Source organism: Beauveria bassiana, assembly GCF_000280675.1.
Source record: "Beauveria bassiana ARSEF 2860 unplaced genomic scaffold BBA_S00074, whole genome shotgun sequence".
Classification (NCBI taxonomy): Eukaryota; Fungi; Ascomycota; class Sordariomycetes; order Hypocreales; family Cordycipitaceae; genus Beauveria; species Beauveria bassiana.
This window is the reverse complement of record NW_007930909.1, coordinates 17237-37874: the sequence shown is the minus strand read 5'-3', so window position 1 is coordinate 37874 and position 20638 is coordinate 17237. Positions and strand designations below refer to the sequence as shown.

General features: G+C 50.1%; 5 protein-coding genes across 5 annotated transcripts in view; 4 read left to right on the top strand and 1 right to left on the bottom strand.

The window, feature by feature from the left end:
• Nucleotides 1-272: 272 nt before the first annotated feature.
• On the top strand, nt 273-2481 carry BBA_09916 (putative transposase; the record flags this gene model as incomplete). The annotated part of the gene is made up of 2 exons (XM_008605013.1): nt 273-2357; nt 2407-2481. 2 exons carry the CDS (start codon nt 273-275, stop codon nt 2479-2481), a joined length of 2160 nt encoding a protein of 719 aa, XP_008603235.1.
• Nucleotides 2482-5666: 3185 nt separating this feature from the next.
• On the top strand, nt 5667-9601 carry BBA_09915 (Ankyrin repeat protein; the record flags this gene model as incomplete). The annotated part of the gene is made up of 6 exons (XM_008605012.1): nt 5667-5727; nt 5769-6536; nt 6588-6761; nt 6988-7666; nt 7725-8686; nt 8769-9601. 6 exons carry the CDS (start codon nt 5667-5669, stop codon nt 9599-9601), a joined length of 3477 nt encoding a protein of 1158 aa, XP_008603234.1.
• A 990-nt stretch (nt 9602-10591) lies between these two features.
• On the bottom strand, nt 10592-12015 carry BBA_09914 (dynamin GTPase; the record flags this gene model as incomplete). Its single annotated transcript, XM_008605011.1, has 4 exons — nt 10592-10767; nt 10909-11131; nt 11163-11897; nt 11971-12015. 4 exons carry the CDS (start codon nt 12013-12015, stop codon nt 10592-10594), a joined length of 1179 nt encoding a protein of 392 aa, XP_008603233.1.
• Nucleotides 12016-12751: 736 nt separating this feature from the next.
• On the top strand, nt 12752-14476 carry BBA_09913 (SET domain-containing protein 5; the record flags this gene model as incomplete). The annotated part of the gene is made up of 1 exon (XM_008605010.1): nt 12752-14476. The coding sequence occupies one exon, from the start codon at nt 12752-12754 to the stop codon at nt 14474-14476; it is 1725 nt and encodes a 574-aa protein (XP_008603232.1).
• A 3084-nt stretch (nt 14477-17560) lies between these two features.
• The window catches only part of BBA_09912 (vegetative incompatibility protein HET-E-1), a gene marked incomplete at both ends in the record, with an annotated part of 3761 nt that continues 683 nt past the window's right edge, over nt 17561-20638 (top strand). Inside the window, 7 exons of the mRNA XM_008605009.1 lie at nt 17561-17724; nt 17777-18032; nt 18089-18142; nt 18190-18501; nt 18546-18688; nt 18733-20314; nt 20365-20604. Coding sequence (XP_008603231.1) covers nt 17561-17724; nt 17777-18032; nt 18089-18142; nt 18190-18501; nt 18546-18688; nt 18733-20314; nt 20365-20604 — 2751 coding nt within the window. The remainder of the gene's footprint in view (nt 17725-17776; nt 18033-18088; nt 18143-18189; nt 18502-18545; nt 18689-18732; nt 20315-20364; nt 20605-20638) is intronic.

Genomic DNA, 20638 nt, shown 5'->3' with positions numbered 1-20638 from the left:
GCCGAGGAGAGATTTACGCCGTAGAATAGTGTTTTGACATTATATCAATATCGATATTGGCTCTATGCGTTTGCATCGGCCTTTCCAGCTCAGCGCTTCTAATAGTGCACGCCCATCAAGCTTCAGCCTTTAGATACGTCGCTAAATATTGTCCATTGGCTGCGCTGGCCGTTTATTTTTACGAACAAGTATTTACAAAAGCTTTTCCATAGTATCATCGTTACTTTCTCTTTCGCCGGCCCGCGCAGCTCACAAACTTTAGGGTAGTAGGCATGGCCGAGTCCACCAGCGCTGGAAGTAGTTCAGGCTGCTTGGACGATCCTGACCCACAGACGGACCCTCCTTTTTCAGCGACACCGACCGATGCGATTCTGAGCGCACTCCGACAAAAGACCTCACCTATCTGGTTGCATTGCCGGCTAGCGGAGGGCAAGACAAAGCCCGGGGCATGGGTGGATTCTGATGGCTCGCGATGGTGGCATTGCCAGCCTTGCTTTGAGAAGAAGAAAGCCAAGCGCTACAAATACTCCGGCGGCTCATCCACTATCATCAACCATCTGCGCAGGGAGCACAACATCATGATCTGCGGCAAACATGAGGCCAGTAAGGAGGTAACAAAAAAGAGACTTGGAAATATTGCTTCGTTTCTGACGGGAGAAGCCTTCCATCCTGCCAAGAAACGCAAACTGACGACGGAAGGGGACGCGCTGGACCCGGACACCCTGCGCGAGTTGTTTTGTCGCTACGCGGTCGCCTGCAGCTTGCCCTTCGCTCACATTGAGCAGCAGTCATTTCGTGAATTGATACGCTACATCCAACCAGCCGCCGACGATCTTCTGCCAAGGTCCGGCGACATCGTGAAAAATGACTTGAAGCAGGGCTATGATTGCAAGCAAGAGTTCGTTAAGCGAGCGCTGCAGAATTCGCTCTCGTCGATCCACATTGTGCCGGACAATTGGACATCGCCAAACCTGCTAGGCGTCCTAGGCTTCACGGTTCAGTTTGTGACGGAAGACCATGGCCTTCAGTCACTTGTCGTGGGGATTAAAGAACTTGGCGGGCAGCACAGCGGCGAGAACATGGCCGAGGCTATCATGGAGTTTATACGAGAGTATGGAATTGCTTCCAAGGTCGGATACTTCATGATGGACAACGCCAGCAACATGAACACCATGATCGACCAAATTTCCGACGACTTGGAGCGAGAGTTTGGTGTCTTCTACGACCCGCTGCCTCATAGGCTTCGCTGCTTGGGACATGTGATCAATTTGGCGGTGATGGAATTTCTTGTAGGCAAGAGACCGTCAACGACGGGTACATACCTCGGGCCGTCTGCCGAACAAGTCGAGCAGTGGAGGAAGCGTGGAGCGATAGGCAAACTTCACAACATTGTGACGTATATCACTTGGACGCCACAGCGGCTTCGTACGTTCACGGCGCTTACTGATGGCCTCAGGCTGCGCCGCGACAATGATACTCGCTGGAACTCTTGGTATAAGATGGTAGAATGCGCCCTCCGACCCAGAGTACACCAGGCGATAACGATATTCTGCGCGCAGGAGTCAGCTCTGCAAGACGATGCGTTAAAAGCCTCCGACTGGGTAGTTTTGGCCGAGGCATATAAGTTTCTTGAGCCCTTTTACGATGCTACAATGGCCAACGAAGGAGCAACAGCGTCGTCCATCGCTGACGTCTTGCCAACAATGGATTATCTACTCCACCATATTGAAGCTGCTAGGGCAGCGACTGCCGATCCTCACTTGGCCGCAATGATGGAGACGGCATGGGCTAAACTAGCTGATTACTACGAGCTCACGGAGGACTCTGCAGTGTACTCGGCTGCGACAGTGCTGAATCTTTCGCTCAAATGGGCATACATGGAAAGGACATGGAAGGAGAAAGAGGATTGGATCGAAAGAGCTAAACATCGGGTGGCAGAGCTGTGGAGAGAGACTTACAAGTCAACGACATCGTGTCCTGCCATTCAACAAAGTCAAGCTCAAGACCCGATGCTGACACGACCAAACGGATACAAGATGTGGATGAGAGAGCAAAAGGCAACGGTTTTCAACATGGATGACGATGAGTACGAGATGTACTGCCGGGAACCTGTCTTGATGACATCAGACCCATTGCACTGGTGGCTGGAGTCCGCGCAAAGACGTAGATTCCCCAATCTTTCTTTGATGGCCATTGACATTTTGTCGAACGCGCCCATGTCTGCTGAAACGGAACGACTTTTTTCCAAATCTAAAACGACAATTACAGATCAAAGAGGCTCTCTCAGCGTTGAAACTGTGAATCTTTTGGAGTGCTTGCGGTCCTGGGACCAAAGTGCGCTCGTAGTCCCTTTTGAGGTAAGTGTTTTGCTTTATCCGTGGACTAGTTGTCTAACAATGAGCACAGTGCTGCTATGCTAGTCCGACGGCGGCGAGCGACACCGTCGGGGAAGCTGGGCCGGGGAGTGATGATGATATGTAGCTTGCGTTCCTTTGGAAGTGGGGTTCACTGGCAAGGCCGCAGGGCAAGTGAATCAGATGAGTCGGTAAAAGAAATTTCTGTGCTTCTCTATTTGGTGCGCGACTATTAGTTTAACCCCGGTCAAACCGCGGTTTGCGGTTCGGTTCGGCTTGAAAATTGGGCAAGGACTATTAGTGCGGTTCGTAGAAGCTGAATAAACCGGCGGTTCGGTTGGCAAAAGTGATTTAAACCGGCGGCTCGGTTTGATCCAGCTTGCCGGACCGTTGAGGCGGTTTGAGGTGATTTTTCGAACCGGTTACACTATAAGGAGCGCTGTTCCAGCTCTTGTCTCCGTTGATCCAGCTGGCGACGTTCAGCGTAGAGACTGACCTGCCGCAGGCGCTCGTCACTTCGCGTCCGCTCACGCTCCAGCTGAGCGTTGCTCTGCGTAATGTAGGCTGCAAATTGCTCACACAGTCCGCCATGGGCGCTGCCCTGATACTGAAGGGCATCCATCGTCGGCAGAGCGATGGCGTGTTGTGAATGAGCAAAGAGATGTTTACAGACGATCTTTCGTAGCTATCTTGAGGCTAATGTGGCGGCAAAATATGGCTTCTCATTGAATCATACCCCCTTCTCCGCTCTGCACTAAAAAGAACAAATTGGTGATGGAGCACTTCATCTCCATTACTCATTGAACTGCTTTCGGAGTTCTACCGGTACCTTTAGTCTAAGTGCAATATATGTACAACAGACATCCGAGAAGCAGAGTGGAAAGGGTTGTCAGGCAACGCCAAAATGCGCCAACTGCCATGGCCCCCACAACGCAGATTACGAGGGTTGCTATGCACGTCTGAAGAAGGTCGGAGACACCTTCCACAAGCTCTCCAAGTCGTAGAAGATTCACGCTAGAGAACTTGGCGCAGACGACTAGAAGACCTACTATTCCGTTCTGTCCACGGCCGTGAGTTCCCAGGTAACTCCCCTTCTACCTGGCTGCGTGTGGAAATTGACTCAGGTTCTTCGGTGAAGCGCCATCAGAAGTGGGCTCCGCGGTGGCCTGATTGCTCAATACGGGTCTGATGTGACGCCGCGGCATCGTGCCGAAATACTCGTGGAAAGCCGTTACGTAGCCTGTTAAAGCCAATGATATGATCATGCAGTTCTTCCCGACTTGGCTCTGTTCTTGGCCCCAAGATTGAACGATCTTCACCAGATATGTCATCAAGTAGGCAAAAAGAAACATTTGCACGACATATCTTAGTACTTGTTGTGGTACAGTACATTCTAGACATGCAACCACCTCTTACGAATGGAAGCACGTCAGCTTTCCCCTGGCCTAAACTTACATTAAATCATCTGCTACCAGCCAGACTACAATTCCCTTTCTACATATTGTTCGGCTTTTCAGATGAATCTATATGTCATGACTTTACCGGTATGACCTTACACGGCGAGACTGTGACTTATTCGATAGCTCGACAGTACATCTTTACACATAGTTACAGTATAGACGAAGGCGGAATAAGTGTCCCTTTTTTTGTTAAACAAGAATAATAGTGGGAGCCCCTTTTTGGCGTGCGGTGTGGCGGTGCGCAGGCTCCACCAGAGGAACCACTGCTGTACCTTTGGTCCCCTATAAGTAGTTATAGTAGGTTATCACTGGACTTCTTGAGCAAACTATGAGGGTTTAGAGAGAATTGTTCAACCTAACTAACGATCTTAATACAAAGAGGAAAGATTGAAGAATCTAAAAGGAAGAGGTCCGGAGGATCTCCTTAACTATACTAGCGCGTCGACCTCATTTGGTTGGAAGGGTAACCATTCGACGTGGGTACCCTGAGCTAACGGTCGCGACCGTTCGCTGTGCAACGAGGACTAACGTCCGAGTCTCTTCCAGGGTCTAACCCGTGACACAAACACAATGAAACGCACCATTTCTGACTGTAACTTTTACACAACTACGTACAATATCACCTCTACGGAAAATATGCACGTTAATATCGCCTAGCTGGTGATTATTTTTTTTTTTTTTCCTTTCTTTTAAAAGCCAAGATCCTGTCCCTAAAGCAGATCCTAGGTCAACTTTTGCTCTTTATCATTTACACGACCTAAATCAGATCTTAGCTAAGATCCGCATGAACCAAGTAGCAAAATGGCGCACAGATTGCCGGGAATTAGGCAGTGCTGTCCCTGGAATGCAGCCCTACGATCCGCCCCCACACATGTCTCACGCTACCCGAAAAAAAAAAATTACTATACCTCTAATTCAGACGATGAAGACGCCTTCATCAACAATGCTTGAGAAACATAGACTGGCCGGCGCAGAGTGAGTAATATGCCATTGCTTGAAGAACTAGATGGAAAGCCATCGAAGCTCGTTAGGGCCACGTGTCCTTTGGTAGCGCACGCTCAGGTTGGCGCAGGCTGGTCTAGTGCGGCGAGGGGCTGCAGTGTGGTGCAACGAGCAACGGCGGGACTAGTAGCTTCGAGCAGCATCATCCATACTGCATCAAGAAGGATTATTTGGATAATGAATTTCCATAGAACGATTTGGACCTGTGGACTCCTCGCTCTCCAAGAAATGACTGCCAGAGATCTGGCCGAGAAGCGAGCCCACCCGCCTTGCTCCTGAGCCGGAACTGGGGAGCTGGCGCCCTAGTGGGTCTCCCAATGGAGCCTGGAATGCGTGGGCACTGGCAGCCACAAGTGCAAGTGGGTGTAAGTGCAAGCTAAGACTGGTAAAAGTTACCAGAAATTTTACCGTATTGTGTTGATATGCCAGCAGCCGCGTAAATGCCGGCATGAGAGGGTATAGTTTGATAATTCAAGTAACTAAGGCGGGAAATTTTACCGGATCAAACGATTCTACATGAGTGGACCTGGCCTTAAAAACCCTCGACGTGGTTGCGAAATTGTGATTGGTCGCTCAGTATCCTCCTTCCAGGCAACACTAATTGCGGGAGCCCCGCCCCATGGTATATACTGAGAATATACGATTAGGTAAATAACTTCTAGCTCGCTTCTATTGCCTAAGACCGCGAGGGCTACGCAGTCCTTGTTGGTACAGTAAATTAGACTGTTATCGATGCCTTCTCGAAGCGGGGTAAGGCGTCATGTGACTTTAAGTGATGCTGCACCATTATGGCGGGGTTCAAGGTAGAGCTATATAACCATAGTTTCTCAAAGTACAAACAAGCGCGACCATGGTTCCTCGACAGTTTACGCACGATGACTATACCGTATATGTGCTTTGCCCAACACGGAGTTAGTGGCGGCGGGTGCCATGCTAGACACCGAGCATCCAGTGCTCTCGGCAGCCGACCCGCAAGACACGAATTCGTACCTCCTTGGAAGAATCGGACACCACAATGTGGTGATAGCTTGCCTGCCCGCCGAAACAACAGGCAAAGCATCTGCTGCAACTGTTGCTAAAGACATGCTCCGCAGCTTCAAATCTGTCAGGTTCGGATTGATGGTTGGCATAGGTGGAGGAGCACCTTATTACGGCGATGGAGGTAACGGTGGCGAATCAGAGAGCGAGGACTCCGAGACAGACGACTTCGACGACATAAAAGACGTTCGACTCGGCGATGTTGTCATAGGCCTACACTCTAAGGCTACTGAAGCTGTTGTACAGTACGATTTTGGCAAATCAGTGCAGGAAAAGGAATTCATCCATGCCGGTGGCAGACTGAATAAACCCCCGAACCTGGTGTTGAATGCTGTTTCTATGCTCCAGGGCCAGCATAGGCGGAAGGGCCAGAAGATCCCGGAGTTGCTGTCAACAATGCTGACAGAAAATCCGGGCATGGCTAAGGGATTTTCCCATCCAGGCCCTGGGAAGGACAAGCTTTTCAAGTCAGATGTCGTACATCTGAAGGGGAGAAAGTCGTGCAAGGCTTGCCGCGGACCTCATGATAGTAATCTAGTGAAGAGTAAAGACCGATTTGACAAATTTCCGCAGCTACATTACGGAACTATCGGATCAGCAGATCAAGTAATGAAGGATGCCATCCTAAGGGATAAGTTAGCACAGCAGCAGAATATAATGTGCTTCGAGATGGAAGCTGCAGGTGAGCTTGATCTTTGACTTATGAATACATCCCGTCTTACTATTGCCATAGGCTTGATGGACTCATTCCCTTGCCTCGTCATTCGCGGTATCTGCGACTATGCCGACTCCCACAAAAATAAGATTTGGCAGCCATACGCGGCAGTGGTGGCGGCGGCATACGCAAAAGAGCTTTTGTCCGTCATTCCCGCACAAGAAGTCAGGAATCTATCTCCGATCGAGCAAAGTACGAGCCATTAGGTACCCTTTCACCTCTATGATGCTTCAATTAGAATTATGCTAATGGGTTGAAGTGAAGCAAAACCTGCAGTTCGTCCAGCAGATATCCACCGACACCAACACACATATACGCGAGATGAAAGCCGATAATCATACCGCACGCATTGAACGCTGGCTATCAGCTGCTGACCCGTCCACTAACATTAATAACGCAAGAAAATCTCGGCATTTAGGGACCGGGACATGGTTCCTCCAGAGCAAAACATTTGGCGACTGGAAGCTTGGCTCCTGCCAGTGCTTGTGGCTTCACGGCATGCCAGGATGCGGCAAAACCGTCCTTAGCGCTACTATCCTCGACAACCTCGAGAAGGAAAGGGATAGCACCACACTTGTGTTCTTCTTCGATTTCACAGATACAAGAAAGCAGAAGCTAGGTGACATGCTGCGTTCCCTTGTCTTGCAGCTCTATCGCTTACGGCCAGACTCTCGGAAGGCCTTTGACAGCTTATTTGCCTCTCACAAAGACGGGCAATTACAACCCGACACCGGTAGGCTCTTATCTTGTCTGAAGAATATGATGCAAGTTGCTGCACATGTTTCTGTTCTCCTTGATGCTCTAGATGAGTGCTCTGAAAGGTCTAAGCTGCTGGAATGGATGCAGGACTTCATCCCAGCCTTCGCAAACGTTCATCTCCTGTCTACTAGCCGAGCTGAAGACGACATCAAGAACGGCCTTCGTAGCTTGATCGGGGATGTCAATTGCATTCATCTAAACAATGATTCCATAAATGCCGATATTCGCTCTTATACAAATACCAGGCTACATAAAGGCGAAGAATTCAAAAGGTGGGCAAAGCTGCCAGAAGTGCTGGACAGTATCGAGAATATAGTGAGTAGAAAAGCTGATGGAATGTAAGTTACAACTATTCGTCGTAGATGATATAGATATATTAACAAAGTGTCAATTCAGGTTTCGATGGGCGGTTTGCCAACTTGATCGCCTCAGAGAATGTCTCGATCGCGAAGCAGTGGATGACACTCTGCAATCACTACCTTCCGACTTGGATACAACATATGCCCGAATTCTTGCAAATATTCCACCGGAACGTAAAAAGAAAGCGATCCGTCTACTGCAGTTCCTTGTCTACTCAGAAAGGCCGTTAATCCTTGCAGAGGCTGTTGATGTGATCGCCGTTCGCATCGACGCAGGGTACTTCAACAAAAACGACAGACTTCAGTGGCCCGAAGACATTACGGCATTTTGTTCAAGCCTAGTGTCACTTGTCGAAAGTTCAGACAAAGGACGATTACAAACCATTCAACTGGCGCATTTCTCAGTAAAGGAGTACCTTCAACAGTGTGATGTCTCGGCATTTATAATTCCTCAACTAATGGCTGATGTTGTGCAGGTATGCTTGACATATCTTGCAAGCATACAAGAGGATAAAGTTTCTAGACTACGGATACAATATCCACTCGCCCGATACGCATCAGAAATATGGATGGACTGCGCTGAACATGCAGAAGCTTCAGCATCAAGTTTAAAGGCAATTTTGGAATTTCTCCGGAAAGCGACAAAGTTTAGACTCTGGGCTAGTCTATTCAATCCGGAGAGGCCATGGGAAGACGATCCGGGCGAGCCTAAGGCAGCGCCACTGTACTTCGCTTGCCTTTCGGGCCTTCAACAGACAGTGTACAAAATTCTGTCGATTGGTGCCGACATTAATGCACAAGGCGGCGACTATGGCAATGCTCTCCAAGCTGCCTCGATTGAAGGCCATCAACAGATTGTGCAGCTGCTGCTAGACAATGGAGCAGATATCGATGCACAAGGCGGCCGCTATGGCAATGCTCTCCAAGCTGCCTCATACAGAGGCCATCAAGATATCGTGCAGCTGCTGCTAGACAATGGAGCAGACATTAATGCACAAAGTGGCCTATGGCAATGCTCTCCAAGCTGCCTTAATTGGAGGCCATCAAGAGATCGTGCAGCTGCTGCTAGACAATGGAGCAGACATCAATGCACAAGGTGGTGACTATGGCAATGCTCTCCAAGCTGCCTCGATTGAAGGCTATCAACAGATTGTGCAGCTGCTGCTAGACAATGGAGCAGATATCGATGCACAAGGCGGCCGCTATGGCAATGCTCTCCAAGCTGCCTCATACAAAGGCCATCAACAGATCGTGCAGCTGCTGTTAGACAAAGGAGCAGATATGACAATCACGAGTAGCCATGGTCATACACCACTTCATATTGCTGCTATAAACAGGCAACTCCGAGTTCTCAAGTTGCTGTTGTCACGTGGTGCCAATCCAAATGCGCGAGACATCTGTGGGCGAACTCCGTTACTACATGCTGCCTCGTGTACGGATGAATTGGATAGTATCCAGCTCCTACTCAAATCTGGTGCATTGATTGGAATGCAGGATCACTACGGCTCATCACCACTTCTAGCAGCTGTCAAAAATGGACACGCAGAAGTGGTTCGGCTTCTACTCACAAGGGGAGATATAGATATCGATACTATCGATGCGCTCGGCCGATCGGTATCGTGGTGGGCGTCCAAGACAGGAAATACTCAAATCATTAATCTTTTGGTCCAGCGTGGTTCGATAGTCACTGAGCTTACAGCACACGAAAAACAGACCATTCTCCCCACAATCAAGTACAAGAATGCTTTCATGACTTGCGATGCCTGTCTTCAGGGAATTTCCAGCAAGGTATCTTACTACCACTGTGGCATATGCAGCGGTAGCGACTTTGACATCTGCTTGGACTGTTTCAAAGGTGGCCTTCATTGTCCAGACAAGTCTCATAGCCTATCCTGGACAAAATCTCGCGTCTAAAGTGATGGATGGATAGAAGGTATGTAGGCCAGCGCTTGGTAGATACTTAGTGCGGAGTCTGGTTGGACGCACTGTATATTTGATGTTTAGTCGTGTTCACGTATCCCGCAGAGACAGCAGCTTACCACTCTTCCGTTCCGTCAAGGTCAGTACTGCTTCCTCCATAATTTTGGTGATGCAGCGTGAAAATTTGGAGCTAGGAATCGACTGTTTAACTAGTGCTTCTTGCGCTGGTATCTGCCAGCCATGCCCACGCATTCCAGACTCCACTGGGAGACCCACCAGGGCGCCAGCCTCCCAGTTCCGGCTCAGAGCAAGGCCCTACATCGTGCGGGCTCGCTTCTTGTCTAGATCTCTGGCTGTTATTTCTTGGAAAACGAGGAGTCTACAGGTCCAACGCGTTCTATGGAGATCCATGGTCTAAATACTTTATCCTGACGTAGCATGGATGATGCTTCTTGCAGCTACTAGTCCAATCTAGCCGCCGCTCTTTGCACCACTCTCGAGCCCCTCGTCGCGTAAGACCAGCCTGAGCCTGCGCTGTCAGATGGCCTCCATGAGTTTCTGTTGCATTCAATCTAGTTCTTCAGTAATAGCAAGCTACAGTATTAGTGGACGGTTGACAAGTCTAGGAGCTCCTCCATGGCAACCTTATTCGCTGCTTCCATTCCATTCCTGTGTCTGTCACTTTGCACATTTAGGTTTGATGTGCAGTACTCCTTCATCACTTCCTCTGGAGCCCCTACGATCTCTAGGTGCTCACGATATCCAACTCCTCGGTCAGAGTTAGTTTTGCGACTACGGCTGTCGATCTCACTGTAGGCCTTGCGCTTCTTGCTGTCACTAAGAATTTTACGATGAAATCTTTCCGGAACTTCGATATCTTGCACATCCTCTAAATTCTCGTCCTCTCCCACTCTTTATTTTATGTCGTCGTAAATGGCTCGCATCGTTTCGAAATCGATCGGATGATGGTTCCGTCCTTATCTTTCAAGCAATGCATGGATTTGTTTCGGCAAACCCCGTTGCACTCATGGTGCTTGTACACGCTCGGGCTTTGCTGGGCGGCGGCTCTTCTACGGTGGTGAACTTTTCGGCTATCTCTCCGTCGGATTGTACAGCGTCGGAGGGATATTCTGAGGATGATGAGTCTGCTACACCCTCATCTGCGGAAATTACACGCCAGTTCATCATTCCTCAAATTCAAAATTTCCTCAGCTTGAAATGACGACGAAAGCTTGGCCATAAGACAGCCCTTAATGGCCAAAACGCTAACATCGTCAATGAATTTCTTGCAAGCAACCTACTTCGGTTGTCAGTTTCGGCTCCCGTTGCCAGTGATGGGGTGACGCACCTTGTAGTACTGTATGCCTCCATATAGTCAGTCGCAGGTTGTCCCGCGTATAGCTGCATGCCAACCTCAGTGCGCCGCTTCAACTCTGTGAACATTTCATGAGGATACAGCGCCACCTTTTTACCCTTCTTGAAATTCTCAGCACCCACCAGGTCTCGAAATGCCTTTTCAAGCCCCTAGGCGCCGTCGTTCCTGTGCTTTCTGCACATTGTCAGTCATGTAATGGCTATATGTAATGGGATGCCCATTGAGATGGGGCTCAAGTAAAGTTTCAAACCTGGCGTCAAGGTCACGAATAGAGTTGGTTCTTGCATTGCGTAGGATGGAGAGGATACCGGGGACGGTGTCCCCGGCGGCCACGTGCGTGACGATCGCATTTGTCACCTTGTCTATGGCGTGAAGGACTTGTTCCCTGACTTTGTCCACGAGCCCTTGCCAAGGCTTACACTGCCCCTTGAAGAGTTCGCTGATAATCAAGGGGTTAAATGTGCCCGACAACTTGCGACCACGACTCTTTTTCATTAGGTTTTTAACCTCTTCGATATAATCGGATCGCAAAATGTAGCGGCTACATACTCCGATTTCTTCGTCTTCAGGCACCTCGTCTAGAAGAACGCGAGTTTGACCGTGCACGCGCATGTCTTCAGCAAAATCGTCAAGAATGTTTTGGACACGCGCCCTGAGGCGCCTTCTCGACCCTTCGTCGCTTTTCGCGCTGCCGAAAAATTGATGACTGTATTCGCTATAGACCGCAGCTTGCATCAGCAGGGGGTAATCCCGGCTGACTTGAAACAAGTACCGTCGTTGGTCGTCCACTGTCGCTCGATGTGTCCCAAGCCGCTGGAGTTGGGCGTCGCAATTCACGATTTGCCAGCCGGAATCTTTCTGCCCTCCTCTAGTCGACAATATTGCCAGATGGGGGATGTCTTGTGGCGGGAGGCGCTAGTATTGGAAGATGAGGAAGCTGCCACAGAAGAAGTGGCCCAGTTAAGGTCAGAATCATTCAGGTGGCTACCGCAGAGCCAGAAGCAATACCCGAGAGATCGCCAATGGAAAACATGATTTCTGTTGTAGGTTTGACAGTAAATGCTGGCTGTAAGGTTACACATGCTCGACTCCATCACTGGTGCCGGGGCCCAAATATATGCTGATGAAAAAAAAACATTTTCATACCATTGCATGGACATATGTATTTACTGTACATCCAACTGTGTAGTAGAATTGCTGCACAAAAGATCTCTCGCACTTTTTCTCTCGGCCAATTGAAGTCCGCTGGGCAGTCTTTAGCCCACGAAGAGACGTTAGTGAGCAAGTTCCTATGCAGTTTGAGTCAATCCACAACCCACCGTATTGTATGGATGAAAAGCCCGCGTGACAGGGACCTCGGTGGCAATACCGGCTTGGCATAATCGAGACGGTGGCCACAGGCCTAGCCTAATTTGTTCGCTGCCCGCTTCACAAACCTGTGTTCCACATCATGATTGCCAGCAATAGCCCAATGATGGCCAGACACGGATTTATATGCATATGCATGTCTAAGGCGCAGCCGTCGGGACTGCCAAAGGTGGTGGATGCGCTGGCAACAAGGTGAACGGAGCTAACTGGTTAGGTCAACGGTGTTGGAGCCTAAGGCAGTTCGTTACCAATCCAGCAGCGTCCGCTATGCAGCACATTTGCTATCTTCATCGGATGTGTCGAGTCGTATTTTCAAGCCAAATACCCACGCTACTGTACTGCTACACGCGACTAAAATTCAGAAACCAGGCTGCCAGGTCCAGGCGTATAACCTCTTCACGATGGGCTTCGACTGTGGATTCGACATTTACCCGCGGCTGGAAGCGACTGCAGTAAATAAAGAGTCTTACCAACAATTCCTTGATGGAATCACACATACGTATGGAGATATCTACGACAGGGAAGGACGTCGGACAGATGGAAAAGTTTTGAGCACGTCAACAGATTTCGATCACTCGGACAGAGCTTACATGTGGTTCATGGTCGGAGAGTGTCCGCACATGCCAAGTAATCCCGACCGATGCAACTACTTCCTCCGATTCAGCTCAAAGATTAGTGGGCGTCTGACAACGCCTGCTGAGCCGTACATCAGAGGCGTGCACAGCATAGCGCTGAGATACTTCGGTAGCAGAGTCCATTTCTGGCATGAAATGAATGAGACTGGTGATGAACGACAGTGGGGATATTATGATTGGCGGGAGGTGCACGATGCGAGTAGGACGCTCAGAGAACTGGAGGCAGGGCAAGATTGGGATCCGAAAAATCGCGTCTGGGAGGAGAGGCAAGAGACGACGTCGATGCCATCCGACACGAACCTATCTCCAGCCTGCGGTACCTCTCGACTTGGTCTGGAACAACCCCTATTGTCGGCTGCTCTGCCGCGAAACGGTATGGAGAAAAATGTATACGCCATCAGACCAATTTCTGGTAAGGGGCAAGGCCTGGTCGCCACCTCAAAAATCCACAAAGGAGCACGTATACTTTCTGAGGCACCGATATTCAAGGTCCGTCGAGACGAACATAACCACCAGGTCTTCAATGACCAGATTGTCAGCGCATTGAAAAGCTTAGACAGGGACCGTCAACGGGCATTCTTTTCTCTTCACAATGTCTACGGAAAGAGCCACACGATTGCCCGTACGAACGTTCTACCCGTCGGCTCTGAGGCCGATGAAGGTGGCCTTTTCCTCGAGGCATCTCGCATCAACCACTCTTGCCGACATAATGCGCAAAATACATGGAATGAGAACATTGGACGTCTCACTATCCACGCGCTCTGTGATATCGAGGAAGGACAGGAAATTACTATCTCATACCTTAGCCGCAGGATGGAATACACAGAGCGCCGAAGGCTTTTGCAAGCCAAGTTCTGTTTCGACTGTGAGTGTGAGCTATGCCTACTTCCGCCAAGCCATCGTGAGGAAAGTGATCACAGGTTGAGCAAGATCCAAGCCATTCACGAAGTTCTCGGCGATTTGGACCCTGTCACCTCCGACTACAACGTGGACCTTCATCTCGTGCGAACTATACTTCGTTTGTTTGAGGAAGAAGGCATCCGGGATGCGTGTGTTCCAAAGACTTGCTACGACGCATTTCGAATTGCAATCGCGAACGGTGATGAAACGAGAGCGCAGATCTTCGCTGAGGGAGCGTACACCACCAGGGTCATCATTGAGGGCGATGACAGCCCTGCAGTGAGCAGAGCAAAGCAGTTGGTCGACCGACCCGCCCAGCATTGGCTCTACAAAGCATCTGTAGCTTCTCCTCAAGAGACCAGTCCCCTTCCAGAAATGGATGGGTTGGATTTTGATGACTGGCTTTGGAGAGAGAACGAGCAGTTGAAGCACCCGGCTAACTCGAGTGCCGATGATTCGTACGATGTTTCTGGCGAAGATCTGCGGTATAGATACGACAAAAGTTCAGGTGATGAGAGATCAGAGAGCTTTGATTCGTTGAGTACTAGCTCCATCTGGGCAGCACTGTCTCGGAGTCTGGACAAGCCATAATGTGATATAGGTCATTTGATATGGTGGAAGACGAAAAGTCTGCCTGTGGCGATAACGCTCCCTCCCTAGTGCACACATGTCTTATAGAAGGAAGGAATACCGGAGCCCGAACCATGTTTCCTCCTTTCGGAATGGCTTACGCGAGAAGATACAGGCGCTGCAAAGGATAATAAAGCCATGTACATTGTAAATGCAGCGTCTTTGGGTGATGGACTAACCATCCCAGCCTCAAAATTACAGGCTCTATATATCGCCACCGGCGAGAATTTGGTCAGGTTGGAAATAAAAAGTTGAAGCGTGCCAGGCCATAAACAAGGCAGGTCACAAAATAGTCCGCAGAACCTCTATTGCCTCTTTTCTCAAGGTGCTGAAGCCTTGGACAGAGGTGTGGCGAAATGGGCTGTCGGACACGGAATTGGACCGAAACCCGCATAGGACATAGGATCCTGCAAAAATCAGTATGGTATGTTATACCTGTGTAGACATAGACCACGATGATACTCTTCTCGGTCGGCCATTCCTGTAGCCTATCCGTGACACAGGCAGCGCAAACACATTTGATCGACTCGTATTTTCTCGCAAACTCGCGCGATCATCTATATCTCTCTGGCCGTGTATTAATATGCAGTGCGCAGTCTGTGTCATCCGCGGCACCAGTCCTCGTAGCGTTCATCTTGGCAGCAACAAGCAGCCGTGTTGAGCTTTGGAATCCAACCCTCACTCGATGGTGGACTTCTCTTGGATGGCGCCGCGGAGCCTTGAACGAACACATCAGAGTCATCTCGATGATGGCCTCGCAGAGATGACATGGCCGCCCGGCGTCGTTTTTGTCCGTCCGAATGCAAACTAATGCGTGTCAAGCCGCCACTGCTTCGCTGGTGGGGACGGGGGAATTCGTCTGGCATCCAGGCACGGAAAACTGCTGGCGCACCATGTGGCTGCACAGGCCATTTTTAGCTTCTACATCTTCGAAGGGGAGGAGACGTCCAGGCCGTTCAGCCAGCGTCTAAATTGTTCTCTCTTAGGTGAAGTGGCTGTAAAAAGGCGGCATGACAGGCCAAGGGGCAGGAAACAACGGACGCCAGATTTGGCGCAGAAGATCCACGAACTGCAGCAGCAAATAGCCTCAATGGCGAAAAAAAAATTGATGGGGTGGTTGTGTACAGGGTAGTGTAGTCCATGGCTAGCGTCCGTAAACTGATTAGAGCCAAATTTTAGTCAGTGGCCTAATTATGCTGAGCAGGCTCCCCGCGCCAGCCCCACGCGCCTAGTTTGGACCTTTTTACATCGAAATTGGGGGACACTGAACTGGGGTGTAGTCCAGGTTTAGCGTCCGCAAACTGATTATAGCCAACTTTGGTCAGTGGCCTGACTATGCTGAGACAGGCGCACCCGCGCCTGCCCCACCGCCTGATTTGGATTTTAAGCTCGAAATTGGGTTCAACTCAAATGTGCCGCACAGAGTTACCAATAATGATAACGGCTACTTCCTGCTACGTGGATACAGTTAAGTTATCAGCAGTTCTGGCCACATTCGGCTTTGCCACGCTAAAAAGAGAACTTTTTATTTTATTTTTTATTTTAGAAAGTGTACTGTAAGATCCTGTTGCCCATGTTCGTTGCAGTAAATGCTTGTCGCGTCACAGCACGACGCGACGCGCCACTTTCACTCCCAATGTCTGCGTAAGCAATCTGTGTCGCGAGTCCCGGCGTGTTGAGTTGGCGTCGACGTGTCGGACACCCACTTCCCGTTGCATGCCTCAGGCTTCCGTGATGTCTTCCCCTGGCGTGGGCCTGCCTGGCTGTACCTGCCAATGCTGGCAGGCTTTCACTCGGGAGAAGCCGTGGCCGGCTCGCAAGTACACACAACCCACTGTACGCACAAGAAAGCGAAACCTTGCCGGCAAAGAAATTGGTGGTGGCGTGCCCCTATTATGGAAGTGTCGAGCAAATCGTTTTGCTCTGCACGAGGCCACTGCCATGGCCGGTGTACGAGCAGGTACCAGTCAGGCCTCGTTCCCGAAGCGTCCTAAGGCTGTCGCTTTGTCGCCAGTCGCCCTCTTGACTCGGTGAAGCACCCGCCGGTTGCCTGAAGCGCAGCCGCTCCTTGTTGGTGTGCTCAGTTGCCAGCTGGCTCTGTGACTGTATTGGACACCTACCATTTTCTTTGGCTCTGCTCTCGTCGGGCTTGCAGCGCTAATCCGCGTGGCTGTTCAACTACATGCGATCACTGATGGACCAAGTGATCCATGTGACACGATAAAGAGATGATACGATCATGAAGTGACATTTTTAGCGTAGACGTATCACTCAACTCAATTGCTAAGAAGCGGGTGGTAACTCGGCTCTGCTCGCACATAAGTGTAAATGCACGGGTTCAACAGCTCACACCCAACCCTCCACCAGCGTCTGGTTGTATCATGCGCGGCTGCTTTACTTGCTGGTCGGCTGAAGCACCGTGTCTAGACGCGCGTAACAACAGTCCAATATGCCTTCTGTTTAGACGAGCGTGCTGTATTGCTACTCGTGGCCGAGCATACCAGCCTATCGTACAAGGCCCTACTCTCGTACCTGCACAAGGCTATCCTCGACTTTGCCTGCCCGGCGTGGCTGATGTCTTTCACGATTTGCGGTCCAGTACTTCCCCTCAAGCAATTGCACCTGGTCAAGAAGTGGAACTGGCTTCAGTAGTAGCAGGCTAAAGAAAGGGACAGGACGTCCTGCGGACACGACCCTTCGAGAGCCCGTAAAACTCTGGTAAACGCTAATCGCTGCAAAAAATCCTGCTGATAACAACCAAAGTGTATTGTTCTGCGCATAATCAGATTCGTCGCTTGACTTACAGTCTTTGAAGAATGGAGCTATAACCATATAGTACGAAAAAGCTTCTGCACACTGTGAGCGATCTCGAAGTTGAAATTTGTACTTTCGGAGCTATATCTTGCCGCACTCCGGATCTGCCCCCCCGCTTACGAGACACATCGCCTAAAATACCTTAGGCCCCTGTGTATGAACTTATTCGTAGCGAGCGGCAAACTGTTGTTCTGTGGAACACGCAACCGAGCCGAGACCAGTGCGCCCGCTATGGAGCACAGCATAACGTTGTGGGCCACCGTGTTGGTGCTGCTGCTGACTTCTGCTCTCCTCTTCCCCACCATCATCAAGCTTCACCGACGCGGCACAGCTAACCGTGTTGATGGCCTTTATGTTATTTCCGAGCCAGAGAATGGCGGCGAGGCCAGCTTTGAGTGAGTCACAACTCGTCACAACACTGCTTGAGCCATACACTGATTACCACAGAATCGTTGCCGTCCACGGCCTCGGTGCTCATCCAGAAAAAACTTGGACGTCCCAAGCCCCCTCGAGATCGACAAATTCCGAAGAGCGAAGCCGAGTACACCTGCTCCGAGACCTCCTTAAACACGACTTCCCGAAAGCAAGAATTCTCGCCTTTGCTCATAACTCTGACTGGTTGATGAATGCCCCAGTTACTACTGCGCAGCTGATTGGCGAACGATTGCTGGACGGGTTGGTGAAGCACCGGAGGAAACACCGGGTAGGTGCTACAAGGCACGGAGGCCTTGAATTTTCTGGAGCTAACAAACGCGGTAGTGCGTTCCCATCGTCTTCATCGGCCACAGTTTTGGCGGCATTATTATCAAGGAGGTGCGCAGCTATATCAACTTACCATGCCCTGGTTGACCATTCGACAGGCCCTGTGCAAATCCGGAGAGGATACGAAAGAGATTGTCGACAGTACATCCGGCATTCTTTTTCTCGGGACCCCTCATCAAGGATCCCCCATGTCACTCTTCGGCATCCTTGCAGCCCGTATCAGTAGCGTCTTCGGGTCCAGCATGGGCCTGCTCCTCTCGCTATCGAGCCACCGCGACAAGCTCTCTGATCTGGACGAACGCTTTGACGAGTGCATGAAGATGAAAGAAGGTCGCCGACAGCGGACTGAAATCGTGGCCTTACGCGAAGCCAAGCCTACACGCATGTTCGGCTGGCTATCTATTGGACTGGTATGTGCTGGCGCCTCACAAAAAGCCTCTCTAAAATATCACAGGTCGTCCCTAGAGACTCAGCTCGCGGTAGCCACGGCGCCATAACGATTGACATTGATACAGACCATTCCGGTTTAAACAAGTGCAAGACGACGGAAGACAAGTTGTACATTAACCTTAAGCAAGTGTTGACTAGGCTTAAAGCGTACGTTTCTTGACCATCCCCGATATCTAGGCTAACATCAACAGGACTACTGCCCCGACGCTGAACGGCAACCAAAAGTTTGTCGTTGGCAATCTGCGCACGGTAGAAGAGGCTGCGTTTGATTCCCATGCAAACGAACAAGTTGCGACGTGCCTCGAGAATACTCGGCATGAGCTCCTCAAAGCCATAATGGACTGGTCCAACGATCAGACTGACGAGCATGTTTACTGGCTTCAAGGAAAGGCTGGCACTGGCAAGTCAACAATCGCTCGTACAATGGCCGCTGATCTCAGCGCCAAAGGCCGCCTTGGTGGCAGCTTCTTTTTCAAGAGGACCGAGTCCGATCGCAGTAATGCTGGGCGCCTGTTTACGACCATCGCTGTACAACTCGCTGAGAGATTGCCGTCGGTGGCCGGATATGTGCGAAACGTTATCGAGGCGGACCCGACAATCTCCGCTAAAGGCTTAGGAGAACAGTTCCGTAAGCTCATTCAGCATCCTGTTAAAGCTGCGCAACAAACCCTCTCAAAGCCTATGACGGTTGTGATTGATGCCCTTGACGAGTGCGAGACGGATCAGGACGTCACAACTATTATCAAATTACTGTTGCAAAGTGATCTTCGGCAGGCAGGGCCCTTGAAATTCTTAATCACCAGCAGATACGAACCTCCGATTCGTCTGGGCTTTAGCGACAGCCACGGCAAATTCATAGAGTTTCCTCTTCACGAGATCCCCCCGCGTATGATCGAGCGAGGTATCGCAATCTTTCTGAAATTCCGAATCTGCGAAATTCGGCGCCAGCACAATATCGCCACGAGTTGGCCGAGTCAGGCTATGCTCGAAGATCTTCTTAAGAGATCCGTCCCACTATTCATCTCCGCGGCTACCGCTTGCCGCTTTATTGAAGATAATCGACAAGGCGAGGGCGGGCCAGACAGTCGACTCCGGCAGATTCTCCAACATGAAGCCTATGGAGACTTTGACCAGACATACATGCCTATCCTGAATCAGATGGTTCAGGGACTGAAAGGCACCTCACGTCGCAATGCAATCACTGAGTTCAAAAAAATAGTGGGCTCGATAGTCACTCTCTCAAGTCCTCTTGGCGTTATATCACTGGCAAACCTTCTTGGTATTGCGGTAGAACGCGTTGATAATAGGCTGCAGATGTTTCATTCGGTTCTCGACATCCCAACTGACAGTACAGCTCCTGTGAGAATATTCCACGAATCGTTTCGGGAATATCTTGTCCATTCTGACCCAGAGGATAAACATCAATTCTGGGTAGACGAGAAGGCTACCCACAACATGCTCGCAGAGAGGTGTCTTCGGCTACTCTCCGAAAATGGTCGCCTTAAACAAGACATCTGTGGGCTAGCAGCACCGGGGAAGACTCGGTTTTCCGTTGGCAAACATCAAATTGACCATTGTCTGCCACCAGAGGTTCAATATGCGACTTTATACTGGGTGCGTCACCTGAAAGGTAGCGGAGCCAAGCTTTGTGATGGACACCAAGTACTCCAATTCCTCCAATGCTACTTCCTTCACTGGCTTGAGGCGTTGAGTCTTATTGGAAGGATATCTGAGGGCATTGGGCTTATAGGCGAGTTGCAAAGCCTAATTGAGGTAGGTTTAATCTGACAAGAGTGATGCTTTTACTAAGATAAATCATATAGTCACATAGCAGTACTAAGACCTCACACTTTCTTCGTGACGCAAATCGTTTCATTCTTAATTACCGCTCAATAATCGACCAGTCACCTCTCCAACTCTACGCCTCTACGCTCATCTTTGCACCAGAGACAAGTATTATTCGAAATTTATTTCACAATGATACCGGCCAGGTGTCAGCGAAGGCTATCGTAGAACAAAACTGGAGTGCTTGTTTACAAACACTCGAGGGCCACAGCCGCTGGGTCAGCTCGGTTGCCTTCTCTAGCGATGGCGGGC